The following is an 18625-nucleotide window of genomic DNA, read 5'->3' as shown; positions in this document are numbered from 1 at the left end:
AGTCCTGGGGTGCAAACAGCTTTTATCATGTTTTCATCTGATTTGATGATTTTGTACCGCCCTTCCTTAGGAAGTTCCGGTTGATGATCCGGGATATATGTTACATATCCACAGCCATCCATGTGTCCTCTCCCCTCAAGGTTTCTTCCTTTTTTTCTTTTCTTTTCTTTCTTTCTCTCTTTCTTTCTTTCTCTCTTTCTTTCTTTCTTTCTTTGGGGGTGTGGAAGGGATGGGGGGTGGTGTCAGAGTTTCTCTACATAACCTAGCTGTCTTGGGCTCACCATATAGATGAGGCTGGCTTCAAACTCAGCGTCCTGAAAGCAAGTACATGCAGAGCAACCTTGCCTAGCAAAGTTTGCTCTTTTATAATGCAATAGTCAGGGCCCAACAGACTTTATTTTCAAACGTAAATTGTTCTCCAGACTTAAATGTTTTCAATGGTATTTTGATTGCTCTCAAAATTAAATTCAAAGTCTCAAGAATCTGGGGGTTCTGGGCCCTTGACACCCTCTAGCTTAGGCTACCCCTCTTCTGGATCCTTCCACACTGAAGCATTGAGTTTTCTGTCCTTCAAATTCATCAGGCTTTTTGTAAAAACAGGGCCTGCAGTAGCTGTTTCTTGTCCCCACACTATGTCACTCCAAGAAAGATCTTTGACCATCTGGTCATTTCTTCTTCCTGAGTTAAATGTGAATGAATGATTTTAGGACATTCTATACTGATCTCCCTCCATCAAATCACTCCATTTTTTATGTGCTTATCACAATCTAAAATTCTTTTTTTTTGTTTTGTTTTAAGATATTTGTTGACACAAGGTCCCCTGACTGGCCTTGAACTAGCTGTGTTGACCAGCCTAGCCTTAAGCTCACAGATCTACCTGCCACTGACCCCTGAGTGCTGAGATTAAAGGTGTGCACCACCACACCCAGCTGAAGATGTATTTTTATTAACCCGTGTGTGTGTGTGTGTGTATGACTATGAGTGAATGCCACATGTGTGCATGCAGGCACCTGAAGGGTCCAGAAGATGGAAGTAACTGTGGGGATGGGAAACAAACTTGTGTCCTCTGGAAGAGCAGCAAGTGCTCTTAACTGCTGAGCTATCTCTCTAGGCCTCAAACATAGTTTTTTTTTTTAATTTTATACTTAATTGCTTTATTTGTTTGCTAATGTGTATTGTGAAGGACACATACCATGGCCACATGTGGAAGTCAGAGGACGCCTTGTGGCCATTAGGTCTCTCCGCCCATCGAGTGGGTCCCGAGGATCAAACTCCAGACCTCAGGCTTGGAAGCAAGAGTCTTTACCCAATGAGCCATCTTGCAGGCCTTACATTCTGAGATTTTTGTTTGTTTTTGTTTTTGAGACAAGGTTTCTCTGTGTAGTCATGGCTGTCCTGAAAATCATTCTGTATATATGGCTGGCCTCAAACTCAGAGATCTGCCTGCCTCTGCCTCCAAAGTGCTGAGATTAAAGGCAGGCACCAAAGCTGCCCGACATATTCTGAAATTCTTTTTATTACATCCTATCTATTCACCGTGGGTCTCCACCAAAATTTCAAGCTCTGTGTTGTCCACCAATGTTCTTAGAGCCTAGCAGGTGCATGGCATATGATAGAATCATTGTAACTATGGAATAATATTTCAGATCAATGACTGATCTGGACTTTTTTTTTTTTAACAATGTGGATGTCTTGTCCTTACTTCCAGTAGGTGGCGCTAAAAGCACACCTGGTCCTCTGCTGTGGTGGGCGTTGAGGGGAGATATGTACTTAGTTGAGGACCAGGGCCAGGTCCTGTCAAACCAGTTGGCTGCAGTATTGCCAGATCTGGATCCAGATGAGTGGAAGTAGCACTTCTTCCAATGGATCGGGAAGTGTGAGGGAGGGAAAGGAAATGCGTAGCCACAGGTTATATGCAAGAGACCAGGATAAGAGGGGCAAGGCTCTGGAACTAGCCTAAGGAGCAGAGGGGCCAGAACTACCTCCCAGACGCTTTCTGGGTGAGCACTTGTAGGTAGCACTGAAGCAAGAGATCAAGAGGTGGGCTAAAGAAAATGCTGTACCTGGATCTCAAGCCTGGAAGGTTGTAGGGCCATAGAGACCCCCGAGAGCATTTGCATGAAGACCCAGGTGTGAAATAATTGTAACCATAGAAAACGAGCAAACTTGCAAATCTAATTTTTGTGGGTTTTGTTTTTGCGGTGCTGGGGATTAAACACAGTGCTTCATATGTGGTAGGCAAGCGCTCCACCATTCAACTACATGCACAGCCATAATAACAACACTGCTACTACTAACAACAACAACAACTATTATTGTTATGATTTTAAAGATCATAGACTTAGATAGACTAGGGGTGTGGTTCAGTGGTAAATCATTTGCTTAGCTTAAACAAAGTTCCGGGTTTGATCCCTATGGCTGCCAAAGGAAGAAAACAAAAATGGAAAATAAAGACAAGTCTTGGTGGCTACCACTTAGAACTGAAGGACCGTAAAACAGGAGTGGACCTCTATAAACATTATCAAAATCCCTAAGTACTCTAGATGCAGGAGCCAGCCTAGGCTGCGGCTCCTGTCTTGTCAGGCGACCTCTGACTGAAGATGGCAGTTATAAAGGCCATGGAACTGGCCTGGTAGGATCTAACTATTCATCATTAAAGTAGTGATTAGAGGGTCTGGGCCTATAGCCAAACAGCTTAGACTTACATCAACCCATCCACTTACTAATGACCTTTGTCTAGTCATTTAACTTCCCCATGCCTTGGTTTCCTTATCTGTAGAGCCGGAATAATAACAGTACCTTCCTTGTAGGGAGCTCAGGACGAAATGTGTTAGTATTTATGAATACATGTAACAGTGCCTGTTAGAAACACTTGGTGAAAATTACCAAAAGAAGTTTATCCATAACAATCAGGCCCAAATTCAAGGGCAAAGTAATCCCAAATAGTCTCAGCCCTTCTCTTGGGCTCTTGTTTTTCTGTACACAAACCTAGATAGTTGGACTAGTCACTCCTGGTCCTTCCTGCTTTCCTTCCCTGTGGTTTTGGAGCCTGACTTGGGTGTGTGCGATGCAGTGGTTTGGTAGGGTGACCCTTCTGAACTTCTAAGAGCCAACTATAAAGTTCTCAGGGGCATGTAAGATGATATAAGCAAGAGTGATTTGAATTGGCCACAGTGGAAACATTTACACTGTGGTAATGGGACAAGTACTTTAACTGGGCTTTCTCCCACCAGAGCTGGGACTTGCCACTACCTGACACCCACCCCTAGACAGAAACCATCTCTGCCTTCAACATTAATGACAACAGTTGTGGAAAGAGAATGACGGGGCTCCAGGGACACTACAGACCCCCAACCAGCACACCCAGCCCCACAGACTCAGGTATACATGCAGTGACTGGCAGAACCACTGTGGCTCTCGCTGTTTTCTTAGCCTTTCTCACTCACAGGGCCATGGAGAGCAGTGGTTAAAGAGCTATCATCTCACGGGGATGATGGCGTTTCACATACATCATTCTTCGCCATGTAACTTTAGCCACATCCTCTTTAGCTTGGGTTTTCTTTTCCTTTTCTTTTTTCTTTTTTTAGTTTTCAGAGATAGGGTTTCTATGTGTAGCCTTGGCTGCCTATCCTGGAGCTCACTCTGTAGACCAGGCTGGCCGTGAACTTAGAAATCTGTCTGCCTCTACCTTCTAAGGGCTGGAATTAAAGGCAGCTGCTAGCCTGGGTTTGCATTTTTTATCTTTAAGACAGGGCCAGTCCTGCCATGACACAGGGGTTCTACAGGTTCAATAAGAACATCATGAAATGTGTGCCACGCCAGCAAAAGGCACTTGGTACAGAGTAGATGTTAGCCAAAGCTAACACTGTCCCACTCACTGGCACCTGTGGCTTTGTGTGCCCACTGACTATCTGGGTCTTATCACAAAGTGCTCAATGGATGGCTGAGAACACAAATAGAAGCAGGCAGCTTTGTGTTTCCAGTTTTTATGAAAATTAATAACATTAATACCTCATAGACATATACATACACACATCACTATATACATAGTCATTAAGTTATTAATTAGTCTCTGTATAAAACGTTTCTACATTAGTGTTCCGAGCTAGGCCCAGTCAGTCCTTGGCATATTCACAGTAGCAGCCCTGAGGCTTGGCCCAGTGGGCAGGCAGTGAGGAGGTGACAGAGCGGTCAGCCTTGCAGTGAGCACAGATGTCCTGGTCCGCTCACCCTCCACTCCTTGGTCCCTGTCTTGACATAGGAAGAACAGCTGCTCAGTGCAAGGGCAAAGAGATCCCGTGCTTAATGCTACCTGGTGCCCCAGGTCCTTTGTGTGGTGGCTTCAGGCACCCTGGCAAGTCCTAGAGAATACTGGCCAGCTCTGTGGAGTCTGTATCCGAGCAACCTGAGCTGCTGGCTTCTTCTCTGCAAGAGTAAGAGAAGATGGGTCAGAAGAAGCATCTTCGTCCCCCTCTGCTGCCACCTGCCTGAGGAATCTTGGCCCTGGAGTCCAAGGCAGCTGTCAGTCTTGTCTAAACCACAGGACAGTTTACTCACTCCCACTGTCTGCCCAGAAACTGTTGGTTGCTGTTCCCGCTGAACAAAGGGTATCACAAACCTCAGAGAGCCACTGGCTCTGGATGGCTGACATAGTGGCATGAGTCATTCTACCCTGCCCTATCATCTCTGGCCATGCCAGAGGGCCTGTATGCCAGCAGGGCATCAGAATACAGGTTGTGGCTAGAACACAGGGTAGGACTCTAACTAAGCCATACCACTGGCTAAAGTTTGGCTTTCTTCATCTGTAGGATAGGAATCATAAGAATCTTGCCATGTGAGTGGCTGTCATCCCCACACTCAGGAAGCAGAGCCAAGTCCATTGTGTTGGTATCAAACAGCTAGCCTGATACCAGCCTGAGCTAAATGAGACCCTGCCTCAAAAAAACCAAAACAACAGAACAGCTCAGCTGCCGTAGGATGGATTGTTGGAATACTAAGGGGATCCGGAATCATACTTCTAAACACAAGCTCCTTCAGGACAGAGAGTTTGGCTTTGCTTTTAGAGACAGGGTCTTTCTACATAACCCTGGCTGTCCTGGAACTCACTGTGTATGTAGACCAGGCTGGCCTCAAACTCACAAAGACCCACCTGCCTCTACCTCTTTGAGTGCAGAGATTAAAGGTACGTTCCATCATGCCCAGCCATTTTTTTGTTTGCTTGCTTGCTTTTTCCTACCACAATGCTGGTACCCAGAAAGTGTTTCTTTGGCAGGGCAGTGGTGGCTCACGCCTTTAATCCCAGCACTTGGGAGGCAGAGGCAGCCAGATTTCTGTGAGTTTGAGGCCAGCCTGGTCTACAGAGTTCCAGGACAGTCAAGACTACACAGAGAGATACTCAGTCTGGAAAACCCAAAAACCAATCAAACAAAACAAAACAAACAAACAAGAAAACCAGCCTGTTTTGTTGCCTGTTGAGTAAATACATATAAAGACAAAGGCAGTATGGTACCCAGCATGTAGCTAAGAGTTATCTAGCTCGGTCCAGCAGCAGCAATAGTTGAGAGTTTAGACTGACTGACCACACACACACACACACACACACACACACACACACACACACACACAGAGAACACACACACAGAGAGAGAGAGAGAGAGAGAGAGAGAGAGAGAGAGAGAGAGCTCTCACCGTAGAGCCTGCAGAGCTTTCTTATTCTGTCGCCGCTTCTCCTCATCAATGGGGTAGAGCTTGAAGAGCAGCAGGCCCAGCAGGATGAGGATGATAGGAGCCATGGTCACCAGCATCTTCAGTGTAAACTTGACCTGTTCTGGCTGGGAGCATCCCTGCCTCTGGTACTTGGCAAAGCTGTAGAACCAAGTGGGCAAGGAGTGGTGAGGATGGGATACCCGAACCCTACCCCTGGTCCCCACCTTGCCCAAGACTCACAGGCCACTCACTCGAGACTGAGGGTAGAGACACCCAGTGAGACTCCAGAGGCAAACTTGGTGAAGAAGACATAGAAGGAGAAGAATATGGGCTCGGTGCCAGGGGAGTGAGGGTGTTTCAGGTGGAAGTCATCGATAACGTCAGGCAGCATGGACCTACGCAGAGTGGGTGGCAGCAGCCATGAATGACCCTCGCCTAGCTACCAGCCCATATGGTATCCATGTCAATGAGCAGCAACTGTCCCATGGGAGCTTGTAAGGGGAAGGCTCTACAGGCCCCATCTATCAAGACGGGTCCCATCTTAGACATTCTGCTTGGCAAAGAGAGGGCAGGCTAGGTGTTTCATAGTTCACAACCTCTATCACCGTATCAGGCAGACCCACCTCATCCCAGGCCCATAGAAAAGCAGGAGGAGAAGCCACCAAAGCGTTGCATGTTGGCTGGGGAATGCACTTGGTGAGCCTCTGTGTAACCTACCATGGTAGTAGGAAGGCAGCTGCTACACTGACGCCAGCTGCTACGGCCACCACGTAAGTGACGATTAGATTACGCTCCATGAGAGCCACCAAGATGAGAAAGGGAACTGCAGACTGGAACAGAGAGTACAAGAAGATAGGTCAGTCACCCAGGAGGCTCCTGTCTGCAACCCCCCCACATACACCCCAACTCAACTCCAACTCTACCCTTTGAGCCACACTCACAGAGATCCCAATGTATACAGCTGTCTTCTTGCCAAACCGGGTTAGGAACCACTGCCAGATAGGGATGGTGAATGTGGCCGAGAGCTGTGGGCAACAAGAAAGGTGAAGGGGGGCCGGGCGTGGTGGCGCATGCCTTTAATCCCAGCACTCAGAGGCAGGCAGATTTCTGAGCTCAAGGCCAGCCTGGTCTACAAAGTGAGTTCCAGGACAGCCAGGGCTATAAAGAGAAACCCTGTCTCTAAAAACTTAACAAAAAGCAAAAAACAAGAAAAAGAAGAAAGGTGAAGTGTGTGTGTGTGGGGGGGTGTTATTTGTTATTGCAGAGAGCTTCCTGCCAATTTCAGGCCCCAAGAGATGCTCCTGGGCCAGCCACTGGCCTTGAGAAGCCGCCAGGCATGTCTGATGGCTTCCCAGGGGAGCGTAGAGTAAGTAGTCCTCCCACCTTTTCATAACTCTGAATGCAAGGCTGATCGCAGTTGTTGGCATCCTTGTTTTTAATGGTCTGTGCTTTCTAACCATCCAGCCTCAAATCTTCTTCTATCCTAGCCCTCCCTAAGCAATCATAGGTTAGATCCAGGGAAACCTCCCTTATCCCTTCATGACTAAGGAGCACCCTGAACATATCCTCTGATGCTCAAGGAACCATCCAGAGATACATCATCAGCTAACCTTACGCCCCGTACTCACCATGATGGCCAGGAGGAGGTTCTGGAACTCATTTCGGAAGTCCAACGTATAGGTGCAGAACAAGGCAAAGTTACCCTCCACCAGCTGAGGCATGGGACAGGTGAAGGGAATGAAGAAAACAGGTGACTTGGAGAGCCCAGAGACCTCTACTTGCCCCCCACTCCATCCTGCCCGCCCCTCAGCTTCACCACAGTGCAAATCTTCTCTCATCCCACCCCTATAGGAAGTACTCTTGGGATGCACATCTCAGGCCCTCACTCACCATGAAAGCCAGGGAGGTAAAAAGGAAGCCAGCAATGAGCTTGACATAGGGGCCATGACCCATGACCAGCCGGAGGCCCTGAAAGAAGGGCATTGACTCAGCCTGCTGGGACTCGTAGAGTTCTAGGGATCAGAGAGGATAATGAGGAGGCAGCAGAAGTCCCTTCCAAAGCCTGGTGAGCAGGCAGAAAGGGACAACTGCTCCCCAGAGCTGTGGGCAGAACCCTTCCCAGAACGCTTCTTCTCACCTCTCTGCTCCCGCACGCCTAGGATCAGAATGACGGCACAGAGGACGTAGATGGAGGCAATGATCCCTGCTGCCAGCAGGTAAGCATGTTGCTATGACACACAGAGACAGGGTCAGTCTGATCTCATCCCAGCAGCCCCATGCCACGATCTCAGGCCAGGCCTTTCTCCCGTGGGGGCCTCACTGTCTCCATCTGTGAACCAGGAGGGTCATCCTGGACCTGCTGCTGCTTCCCAAGGCTGGGCCAAGCCCAAGTATACAAAATGTTACACAGCCAGACTACATAGTGTGTGACCCCACAGCCCAAGTCTTCCAGAATCGCTGCAACTCACTGGGACCCTGGGCAAATGACTTGGCCTCCCAGGTTTCACTTTGCTTATCTGTGAAGTGGGTATATGTACATCCTTATATTTACATTTACCAAATGCCCACTAACTGATAAACTTACCAGCTACTATTACTGCTTGTAGAATAAACACAAGGTACCCCATTTGTTTTCTTCCCAAACCCCTGCCCTACCAGGGCCCTCACCGTGTCTTTGAGGGAGGCGGTACTCTGGGTGCGATTGGCAACTTCTGAGACCACCACAGAGCCATTCTGGTCCTGGAGACAAGGTGCCTTGGCTTGGCCCACAATTTGTCCTTGAATCGCTGTGCCTATCACTGTGCCCAGCACCTCCACAGTCATTCCTAGGCAGGGAAGAGGTCTTTTCAGATGGGCCCTCATGGCCCAGAGGCCCAGGGAGGAAGGTCAGATGACTGGAAGGCACTCTTAGCTCCAGGTTAGTTGGGCTAGGGGGTGGGGCAGATGACATTTCAGCCTACTTTCATGGCCTTTCTCTGTGTGACCTTCAGGTTAGTCACCGTACCTCTCTGGGTCTCACTTGAGTGATAAAGGAAGTGAGTTCTTTGTAATGTGCTTTCATGAGCTAGGGATATAACTCAATGGTTAAGTGACTGCTTGACAGACACAAGGCTCTAGGAAGAGGGGTTCACCCCAGTCTCTCTCTCTCTCTCTCTCTCTCTCTCTCTCTCTCTCTCTCTCTCAATAGAGCCAAGAACTAGACCCCACAGAGTATAAGAGGGATTGGGAAAACAGGACCAGAAAGGTCCAGGGTCCCCTGCAGGCGTGGCCAGGATGCTGGGGAGGGACTTACTGTATGCTGTGGCCGAGTCACGCTCACTCTGCTCCGTGCTGATGAACATGGTGAGCGCTGAGTAGGGAACGTGAAAGCACTGTTGTGGAAGAGAAAAAGCTCTCAGCTGGTTAGATGGATGAGGCACGCAAAGGACCCCCCAGGGCCCACCCTTGCCCCTGCCCCTCACCAAGGTACCAAGGGGAGGGGCCCACACTCACCGTGACCAGTGTCTCAAAGAGGCAATAGAAAAGCAGGTACCAAAGGAAGCCGTGCGAACTTTCCGTCCCTGATGGGAAGTCAGGCACATACCAGATGAGGAAGTAAGCAATGATGGCCAGGGGAGTGGAGAAGATGATCCTAAGGAAAGGAGAAGGGTCTGAGTGGAGGCTAGAGAGGTCTAAGAGCCCAGATCTGTTCCACAAGTGCCCATCAACAGGGGAAGAAGTATGAGCCCTCCCAACCCAGAGCCTCGGAGAAAGATTGATGCCCATGCCCGAAGGACCTGGACCAAAATCTTGAGCAAGGAGCTTGAAGGGAACATAGAGCAAGGAGCATGAGGTCAGACTCTGAGTCTCAAGCATATCTTTCCTGGAACAAGAATCCCAGTGAAGGGGGTGGTCCCAGCATCATCCTTAACTTTCCATGCATCTCTTATACACATACACAAGGAAGCTGGAGTGGATAGAAGAGGCCAACTCCAGATAATGGAGAAAGGGGTCACAGAAGAGGACCGGGCTCAGTCACAGAAGTCTAAGGAAGGTAGGGGACAAATATCTGGCCAAACCATCATGAGAAATATGGATCCCTCCGGGAGGGCGGATCAACTTCCCAGCATTTGCATAGGAAGCAGAGTGCAAAGGTTAAAAGGAAGGCCCCAGGCCAGCAAGATGGCCCAGTGGGAAAATCGTTTGCGGCGAGGCCGCTGATAACCTGAGATTTATCCCTGGAACACACCTGAAGGAAGAAGGGAACCAACTCCCACCAGCTGTCCTCTGGCCTCCACACACTGTGCTGCGGCATGCCCACATGTAGGCATGCATGTGTGTGCATACACACATAAAACAAATATTCAAAAAAGAAAGAAGCTTTGAGTTACACTTTCTGAGTCTGTCACTAAATGTAAAAACTTAGTCTTGGGTAAGTTATTTAACTTCTCTGAGACTCATTTCCTCACATGTAAAATGAAAATAAAAAAGCGTGCACTGCCTACATTCAACATTTACCTAAATATTTATGAGGTGCAATTATGTGCGAGGAACTATTCTAACTGTTGCAGATGTAACAGTGAAGAAGACACCATCGCTCTTGTAAAACTTGCATTCTAGTTGGTAAGCAACAAAAATTGCATGTTATTCAGCCCCCCAAATAAAAATCTCGACACATGCAACAACACAGAACTTTAAGGAATGACCACGTGGAATATAACTGTTCCTGGGAGAGAAATATTGTACAGCTTAATTTACAGGGGGTAACCAAATCCAGTTTTAGACATGACCCACAAGATTTGTCAAGCCCTAAACCCGATGACATGAGTTCAAATTCAGACCGGTAAGAGAAAAAGAATCAACTTCTACAAGTTGTCCCCTGACCTACACATACACACCACAATCTATCCTCCCAGAATCCCACCCTCAGTCCCAAGAAATAGTGGTTGACAGGGAAGAAGGAGTAGGGATTATCTTTTAATGAACTCAAAGTTTGGGTTGGAAAAGATAAAAAAAAAAAAATTATTGGGATGAGCTAGACAATAGAAGCTCATGCTTTTAATCTCCTGCATTCAGCAGGCCAATCCAGGCAGATCTCTGAGTTCAAGTCCAGCCTGGTCTACAGAGCAAGTTTCAGGGCTACACAGAGACACTCTGTCTCAAAACAACAGCAACAACAAAAAGGTTTGGGATAGAAGATAGTGATGGTCACACAAGGATGTGACTATACTTAATGCTACTTTATTGGACACCTTAAAAGTTTATAATGAGCTGGGCCTGGTGGTGTGCCCTGTAACCCCACATTCAAGAAACAAAGGCAAAAAGACCTGAGTTCAAAGTCAACCTGGGCTACATATTGAGATCTGATTTTGTTTTGTAAACGAAGAGCACAGGGGCTGGAGGGATGGTTCAGCAGTTAAGAGCACTTGTTCTTGCATAAGACCTAGGGTTCAATTCTCAGTACCCACATGGCATGTCACAACTATTCATAACTCCAGTTTCAAAAGATCTAACGCCCTCTTCTAACCTCCCCAGGCACAGATATACATGCAAGCAAAACATTTACACACTAGATTCTCTATTGGTTTGTTTTAGTTTTTGTTTGTTTGTGTGTTTTGTTTTGTTTTGTTTTGTTTTGTTTTGTTTTGTTTTAGACAGTATCTTTCTACATAGCCCAGGCTGGCCTCCAACTCAGGGATCCCCCTGCCTCTACTTAAGAGGCAGATACAGGTTGATTTCTGTGAGCTTAAGGCCACACTGCTCTACATAAGAAATTGCAGGGTAGCCAGGGCTGCATAGTGAGACCCTGACCAAATAATAAAACAAACAAGGGTTTCGCTGGAGGTGCATGACTCTAATCTGGGCACTTAAGAAATGGAGAATCAGGAGGGGGAGGCTAGCCTGGGCTGCATGAAACCTTGCCTTCAAAGAACAAAACCGAACAAAAATCAAGGCTATAGAACACGTGCTTGGCATGTGCAAGGCCCTGGGTTTGAGTTCTACCACAAATATGAATAAGGCAAATGCTACGCTAATAGATATTTTGTCACAGTCTTTGCAACAGTCATATAGCATATTAAAAGGTGACACATGCTATGGAGAAAAGAAGAGAGTAAGTAGACAGGAGACTGAGGGCGCAGTTCTCAGCTGGCTGAGAGGACGATGGGGTCAGGGAGTCAAGCCTGCAGATCTCTGAGAGCATCGCCCCAGTCAGGGGGAGAGTCGGCACAAAGGTCCTGAGGCAGGAGGATGGAACAGCAGGGCCCGTGGGCCGGAGGACAGTGAGCAAGGGAGATGGAATTAGGAGATAAGGTGTGGAGAAAATGGCACACCTCACAGGCAAGTGTAAGGACTTCCACTTTGTGTGTTGAAGTAGGCTTGAGTCTTAAATAAGTTGACAGAAAAATGTTGAACAGTACTCGGGACATTAAGTGTTTGCTGTGATCACAGCAGAAGGGCTCAACTGGAAAAGTGGCCTTCGGGAACTACTACAGGCCAGGGCCACAAGTGGACAGTGCCTGGTAATCCACCAACCTCAGGCCCCCCTGCATCTCAATCTCTCTGTGTGACCCTGCTGACAGGGTCTCACAGTTGGCCTTAGGAGTTCCCGGGAGAGAGAATGTCACTATCTTTGTAGTTTGTAGGAGGGGCTCGAAGTAGGAACTCTCCTAACACCTGAAAGGAGAGGAGAGCAAGGCTAACACTAGCCAACCCTGACAGACCCAACCTCTTTTTGGTCTCCAAGCCTAGAAGTGCAACCTGGGATGTCATGAACACAATGGCCCCTCTGCCTATGAGTCATCCCATGTGTATTCTGACGCATACCCAGGCACTTGCCATCCAGAAAGCAACCTAAGGGGACCTAACAACTTTCCTGGAATAGCAGTCACACTGACCTAGCAAGAGTCTTCAGATCTCCCTCCCACAAGGAGGCCTTGCTGGCCCTCCTCCTCCTCCTTCCACCCCTCCACGTTGTCGCCTCAGAGAACAGGGCTCCTCCTTAGCCTTCCTCAAACACTCCATCCTCAGAGACAAGCAGCTTGAACAGTGAACAGGAACCCGATGTGACTGGGAGTAACCCTGTGCCGGCAGCGCGTCAGGCAGCGGCCTCCCATTGGCTGGGCCTCATGAGGCGATGTGGGAGCGGGGCCCCGCCCTCCACCAGCTGCCAAGAGGCCGGCACAGGGCCAAGTCTCGCAGGCTGGCTCTCAGGACTCCCTGAGCAGCTTGCCCAGGTAAAGGAGGCTCTCTTACCCTCTCCTTCACCCCCTTTGGCCATGAAGCCTGGATCAAAGGCCTCAAGCTGGGTTTCTGCCAGGGGCTGGCAGGACTGGGGTGGGTGGGGGGCCTCGTGGGAAAGGAAACTGCAGAGGTGCAGAGGCTGCTGGAAGAGCTTTGAAGGCCGGAGACCAGGTATGGGCGCCCCTGGGGCAGGAAGGCGCCCACTTAAGCTTGGATGGGCGGGAGATGAAAGGGGTACACCCCCCCACCTCCTGAAGCAGGATGTCCTGGAGGGAACCAGAGCCCCGCTTGGCCTGTCTTGTATGTCTCCATCGCTGTCTGATCTATGGCAACTGCCTTCCCCCAACCTTGCCCCACAAGCCTAAGCTGAATAACACCAAGGGAAAAAATAGTCCCTTCACTCAGTGCTTTGGGATGGGTACACAAGGCTATTCTTGGTATTTCTTAGTATCACCCCTACCCATATCCTACCATTAACTACCTTGAACGAATGTCAGATTGTGTATCACTACCTGCCAGGAGCTGTTCTGAAGGTTTTACATATTAACGTCCTCACCGTACCTCCGCTTTACCTAAGGATCAGAGATGTTTAATAACTTGCTTGAGGCTGCACAGCTGTAAGTAGTGAAGCTGCCATTCAAACCCAGGTAACCTCTCAATTGTTCTGAAGACCTATCTACCTCTGCTGCTATAGAATGGCAGAAGTAGGGATTCCAGTCTCACCAAGGTGAGTGAGCGGGCCTTGGGGAGCCTTGAGGCCTGAGCTGGGGGAGGAAACTAACTCAGCACTCTGGCCAGCCCCGAAATGAACTGTCTAGGTGTCCCAATGCCTGTGCCTGGGGCAGCTGAAGCCACAGGTTAAGGTTTCGACACCTTTGAGCTATTGTGTCATGCTTTCCCATCAACCTCCAACCTGTGACAAGAGATGGAGGAGGACTGGGGGGGGGGGGGGAGAAACACCAGAAATCTGCCTTTCTGCACTTCGAAGGAGGGTCTCTACTTACCAGGGCATGAGGCGGCCCAAGCGGGTCCAGGAGGACTTGCTGATGCAGAAGCCCACCAGAGGGTCAGTGAAGGCATCCCACGCTCGGCCCACAAAAAGGATAACGGAAGCAGGAAGTGGTTCCACCTGCCATGGGGAAGAAGCAAAAGGCGTCCTTCATTCATTGCCTTAGTGGAGCATCCCTCCCTGGCACAGCTGAGCCACCAAGACCTTACACCACTCCCACCCGGATCTTAAACATTTTCATGAAGTTCTTTTTCCGAGTCAAGGTTTCTCTGTGTAGCCCTGGCTGTCCTGGAAGTCACTCTGTAAACCAGGCTGGCCTCGAACTCAGAAATCCGCCTGCCTCTGCCTCCTGAGTGCTGGGATTAAAGGTGTGTGCCACCACTTGGTTTCACTCACTGTCTTAATAGTGACAATAGCAGGTTCCGGGGTTTATTGCAGTAGTACCATGCTTGTCTAGAATGGATGAGCTGTTGGGTTTAGTTCTCCCACATTGTGATAAACAATTATGACAACAGTGGCTTGATGTGGTGGTGCATGCCTTTAATCCAACACCCTGGAAGTAGAAGCAAGATCTCTGAGTTCAAGGCCAGCCTGGTCTACATAGTGAATTCCAGGACAGTCGAGACTACATAGAAAGGCCCAGTCTCAAAACAAAAACAAAAACACCCCAACAACATAGCAGTGATGATGGTGGCGACAACATCGTATCTCCGATAATGGCATTTTTGGAGTAGGGCTGTGTTTGAAGCTTCTCTAGATCTTTCCTTCCCTCTGCTGCACTTAGAAACATCTCATCAAACACTGAGCATACGGTCACTTCCTTCCTTCCCTCTGACAGTTCCCAGCCCCTGGCCACCTGGTAAGAGAGCTCGTGTTTGTTCCCTGTACCCCTCAGTGAGCCTCAGTTTCCCTATCTGTAAAAGATGTATCAGTTACAGTGTGTTTTTATGAGGTCAAGCTTTAGCCTGCATATGGAAAGGGGAATGCGGAGAGGTTTTCTTTTATCTTTTTTTTTTCTTAGAATTCATGTTACTTTTAAATTACGTGATTGTGTGTTGGGATTTGTTTGAACAAGTATAGGAGCCTTGGAAGCTAGAGATATTGGATCCTTTAGAGCTGGAGTTATAGGCAGTTGTGATTGTGAGTGGCCTGGCCTGGGTACTCACAACTCAGGTCCTCTAAGAAAGCAGTGAGCTCCTAACCATGGAACAATCTCTCTAGTGACAACGCCCCACACACGTGTGTGTGTGTGTGTGTGTGTGTGTGTGTGTGTGTGTAGAGGGAGACTCATCTGTAGTCCTGACTGGCCTAGAACTTGGCAAGTAGACCCAGCTGGTCTAACTTGCAAGTGCTGGGATTACAGATGTGTGACTTTATGCCTGCTCTATAGATGATTTTTAGAGAATGTCCTATTACTATATACTCAAACCGTCTCATACTTCCCAAACACTTTAAGGTCTAGCTTCAATATCATCCATAAAACTTTGATTTCTTTTTAACTTTGTTTTTGAGACAGAGTCTCAGGCTGGTTTTGAATCTTAATCCTGTCTTGGCCTCTTTAAGTGCTGGGATAACTGGCGTGTGCCCCCATATCCAGTTGTCACAACCCTGCTCTGGAAAGCTGGCAGCCTTCCCCACACTGTATCCCCACTCTGTACTCTCCCCACTTATTGTAACCCAATTTTATAGTCAACTGCAGGTTCCTCTTATTTATAACCCGCTTGGGACCCAGCCATGGGAACTGTTGGAAACCTAGCTACTGAATGAGTCTTCTGTCTTTTCTGGGGCTTAGTGTTCCACACCTGCAAATGGAAACTAATATGCCTCGCTTGCCCAGAGATGCTACACAGAAAAGAGCCAGTGAGGGCACCCCGGAGCCATGGTTACCCAGTCTCCCACTCTCTCATCCAGACAGGGCGAATTCTTTGGATGCCAGGCTGCCAGCCAAGGCTTCTCAAAGTACACACAGTAGCCCTGCTTCACCCAAACTAGCCCTTTCCGTCAGAGACCCCCTAGTCCCGGGACACTAACATCTGCCTGAACCTTCAGGTTTCTCCTACCCATCAGCAGCAAGCTGCTGCTCCTCAGGTGAAGGTGAGATACAGTTCTTCCATCAACCTAGCAACAGCAACACCCACTAAACCCTGAGCCAAGCCAGCTGACTGTCTTCCAGCCAGGGACATGGTGTGCCAGTCTCTTCTAAGAACAGCGTCACTAGCGGGTCCCATTCTCCCTCAGCCACTGCCCTATTCCGCCAGGCTCTCTATTGCTCCTGCCAGGCAAGGAAGAGTTGCCAGCTGTGGTTCCTGGGGCAGGTAGACCGCCCCCCCCCCCCCCCCGCACACTTCCTAAAGCCTTACTTCCCATCCACTGTGACCCTGAGTGGCAGCCAAGGAATGTGTTCTGGTCTTGTTTTACCACTGGGGAAAACTGAATGACCCTACCAAGAGCCCATCAGTTCCCTCTGGCTACCAAAGGAGCCTGCGGAGCTCCTGTTACTCACCTTAGCCACATCCAATAGGTAGATCTGCAGGAAGAATCCCAGTGCGCAGCCGGTCAACTGGTACGGGGCCCCTCCAACTGCATAGCAAAGCTTGTTGCAAATGGATAGTTGCTGCTTCTTTTTTGGTTCCTTCTGGGAAGAGAAGGAAAGAATGAAAATCAGCCCAGGATTCTGGCCACCAACCTAGAATGTGCCAGAGGCACAGACATTTATTTCTCCAGCCAACTCGGCCAAGAGGAACAGTTCTACCTTGCCCAGTTCCCACCTAGGGAAATCTCACTTCCCCTACCCCAGAGGAAGTTGCCCTTAAACACTGACTTATCCCTCCACCCCCAGACTCTGAGGAAACCTATCCCCTTCCATCTTTAAAGATCTCCCAGACCAGGTGCAGTGGCACCACCCAACACTTGGGAGGCAGAGCCAGGCAGATCCATAAAGTCTGAGGCCAACCTGGTCTATAGAGCTAACTCCAGGTCAGCCAGGAATACAAAGAGAAACCTGTCTCAAATAAATAAGAAAGTAAATAAATAAATAAATAAATAAATAAATAAATAAAATCTTCTCCCAGGCCCTCAGCTCCTTTCCAAGTTACCCAGAAAGAACATGCTGTAGCAATGGACCTGTCCCTACCTGGCACTAGCTGCCACAACCTGAAAATCCTCTTGCTGCCAAAAGTTCCCTGAGCCCAGCCCAGGCTCCCTCCCTGACGCCCCGCAGCAGCTAGGATCCACCTGCGTCCTGGATGAGAGCACCAGAAGGGGGGTGGGGGGCGCCCAGCCCGCTGCATCCACAGCTGTTCTTTCAATCTGTCCCAAAGTTCCCGGGCCCCTGTAGAGAGTCTTCAGCTCCAGGCAAACCCTTGAGCAGTCCTACCATCCGTCTGCCTAACACGCACCCTTTCCAGCTCCTAGGGGACCTTGGAGAGGGGTAAAAAGGGCTCCAGGTGCAGGGCTCAGCCTTCTCCGGGTGGAGCACTAGGGGAGGCTGAGGTTGCCCAGGGAAAGTAGAGATTACTCATACATGGTAACAGCATAATTGCTTACTCGTTTCTTCCAAGAACAGTTAATAAAATTAAAAGGAAAAGTTAAGCACCTCCCAATTAGCTATATTGTCAGAGATCCCTTTCCTGGGGCCGCATGGTTTCATGGTGTGGTTAAATAGATCCAAAGAGTTAGAACGGATCGGAGAGAGAGAGAATGTCGAGACACGCGGAGCTCTGTGCATGTGAACCCTCAGTCACACAAATGCTTTCGGTATGCGGCTCCTTTAAGAGCAAAGCCCTTGTTCTTATGAATGAACTTGAGTGGCCCTCCTCAGAGTTAAAGCACGAGAGTGGGGGGTGGTGAGAGATGGAGAACCAAAGGGACTCTCAGAATTCTGGGGTCTCTTCAGGTCTAGGGAGAGAAACTAGTGTGGCTCAGCACAGTAGAACCTAAAGCGCTGGGGAGAGCCCCACGCCGCGTAGAGTTGCCGGCACCGCTCTTGGCGCAAACCCATTGTAGGGGTGTGCAAAGGGGCTTCAGACTTTCTCCATCACTCCCCGGTCCCAGAGCACTCCTTGCATTTTTCAAGCTTCACCGTACCCTGTTACCCCCAAGTGTCCCAAGGCCAGACCTAGTCTCCAATGCCCCTGTACCCACATCCCGGCCGGCCCACCACCCCTTGCCCTCCTCTCGGGACCTCACCTTCACCTGGACCGGCCGTTCACTGGCTTGGAGGATGCTGGTGGGGAGCAGCCCCGCCGCGGAACCGCTCTCGGCGCCTTCTCCTTTGGCCATGACCCGCGGGCCACGCCGCGTGGGACCGGGACGCCGGGATGCTCTTGTGTTCTGCCGGCCGGCACTCGCCTGTGGCTCCGATCCTAGGCGCAGCCGCAGCCACTACTACGTTCGCTAGCACTTAGCAAACCAGGAACGCCGGCGATGAAAACTCCCTAGCACGTCCCCTCCGCGCCTCTTAAAGGTTCGGGCCTGCGCCTCCAGCCAATCCCTGCACGCGCCTGCCCATCTCGGCTGGCGGAGCCTCGCTGCTCAGCCACGTTCTCAAAGCCGGCAACCCACACCGCGTGCTCCTAACTACCTAAGCAAGGCTGAGAAACCCACCTGACTCGCCCGAGGAAACTGAAGTCCCAGGCTGAAAGTGACCTGTCCGAGGTCCCCCAGAGTGAGTTTTCCCTGAGTAGAGCC

General features: G+C 49.4%; 1 protein-coding gene across 2 annotated transcripts; it reads right to left on the bottom strand.

Moving 5' to 3' along the window:
• Positions 1-2155: 2155 nt before the first annotated feature.
• Mfsd2a (MFSD2 lysolipid transporter A, lysophospholipid) lies at positions 2156-18376 on the bottom strand. 2 transcript variants are annotated; one of them, XM_021160044.2, is made up of 14 exons: positions 18125-18376; positions 16440-16571; positions 13932-14056; positions 9199-9337; positions 8999-9077; positions 8374-8531; positions 7844-7934; positions 7597-7718; positions 7335-7418; positions 6648-6731; positions 6424-6536; positions 5958-6101; positions 5689-5865; positions 2156-4425 (listed from the first exon to the last, which is right to left on the bottom strand). In XM_021160044.2, exons 1-14 carry the CDS (start codon positions 18215-18217, stop codon positions 4362-4364), a joined length of 1605 nt encoding a protein of 534 aa, XP_021015703.1. In that variant the 5' UTR covers positions 18218-18376; the 3' UTR covers positions 2156-4361. The 2 variants fall into 2 exon arrangements, with proteins under 2 accessions (XP_021015703.1, XP_029332433.1); XM_029476573.2 differs by having other exon boundaries at positions 16440-16568.
• Between the last annotated feature and the right edge of the window lie 249 nt (positions 18377-18625).

The sequence above is a fragment of the Mus caroli genome, unplaced genomic scaffold (genome assembly GCF_978045245.1).
Source record: "Mus caroli unplaced genomic scaffold, Mus_caroli_1 scaffold_6, whole genome shotgun sequence".
NCBI classification, from domain to species: Eukaryota; Metazoa; Chordata; class Mammalia; order Rodentia; family Muridae; genus Mus; species Mus caroli.
This window is presented reverse-complemented; position numbering and strand designations above follow the sequence as displayed.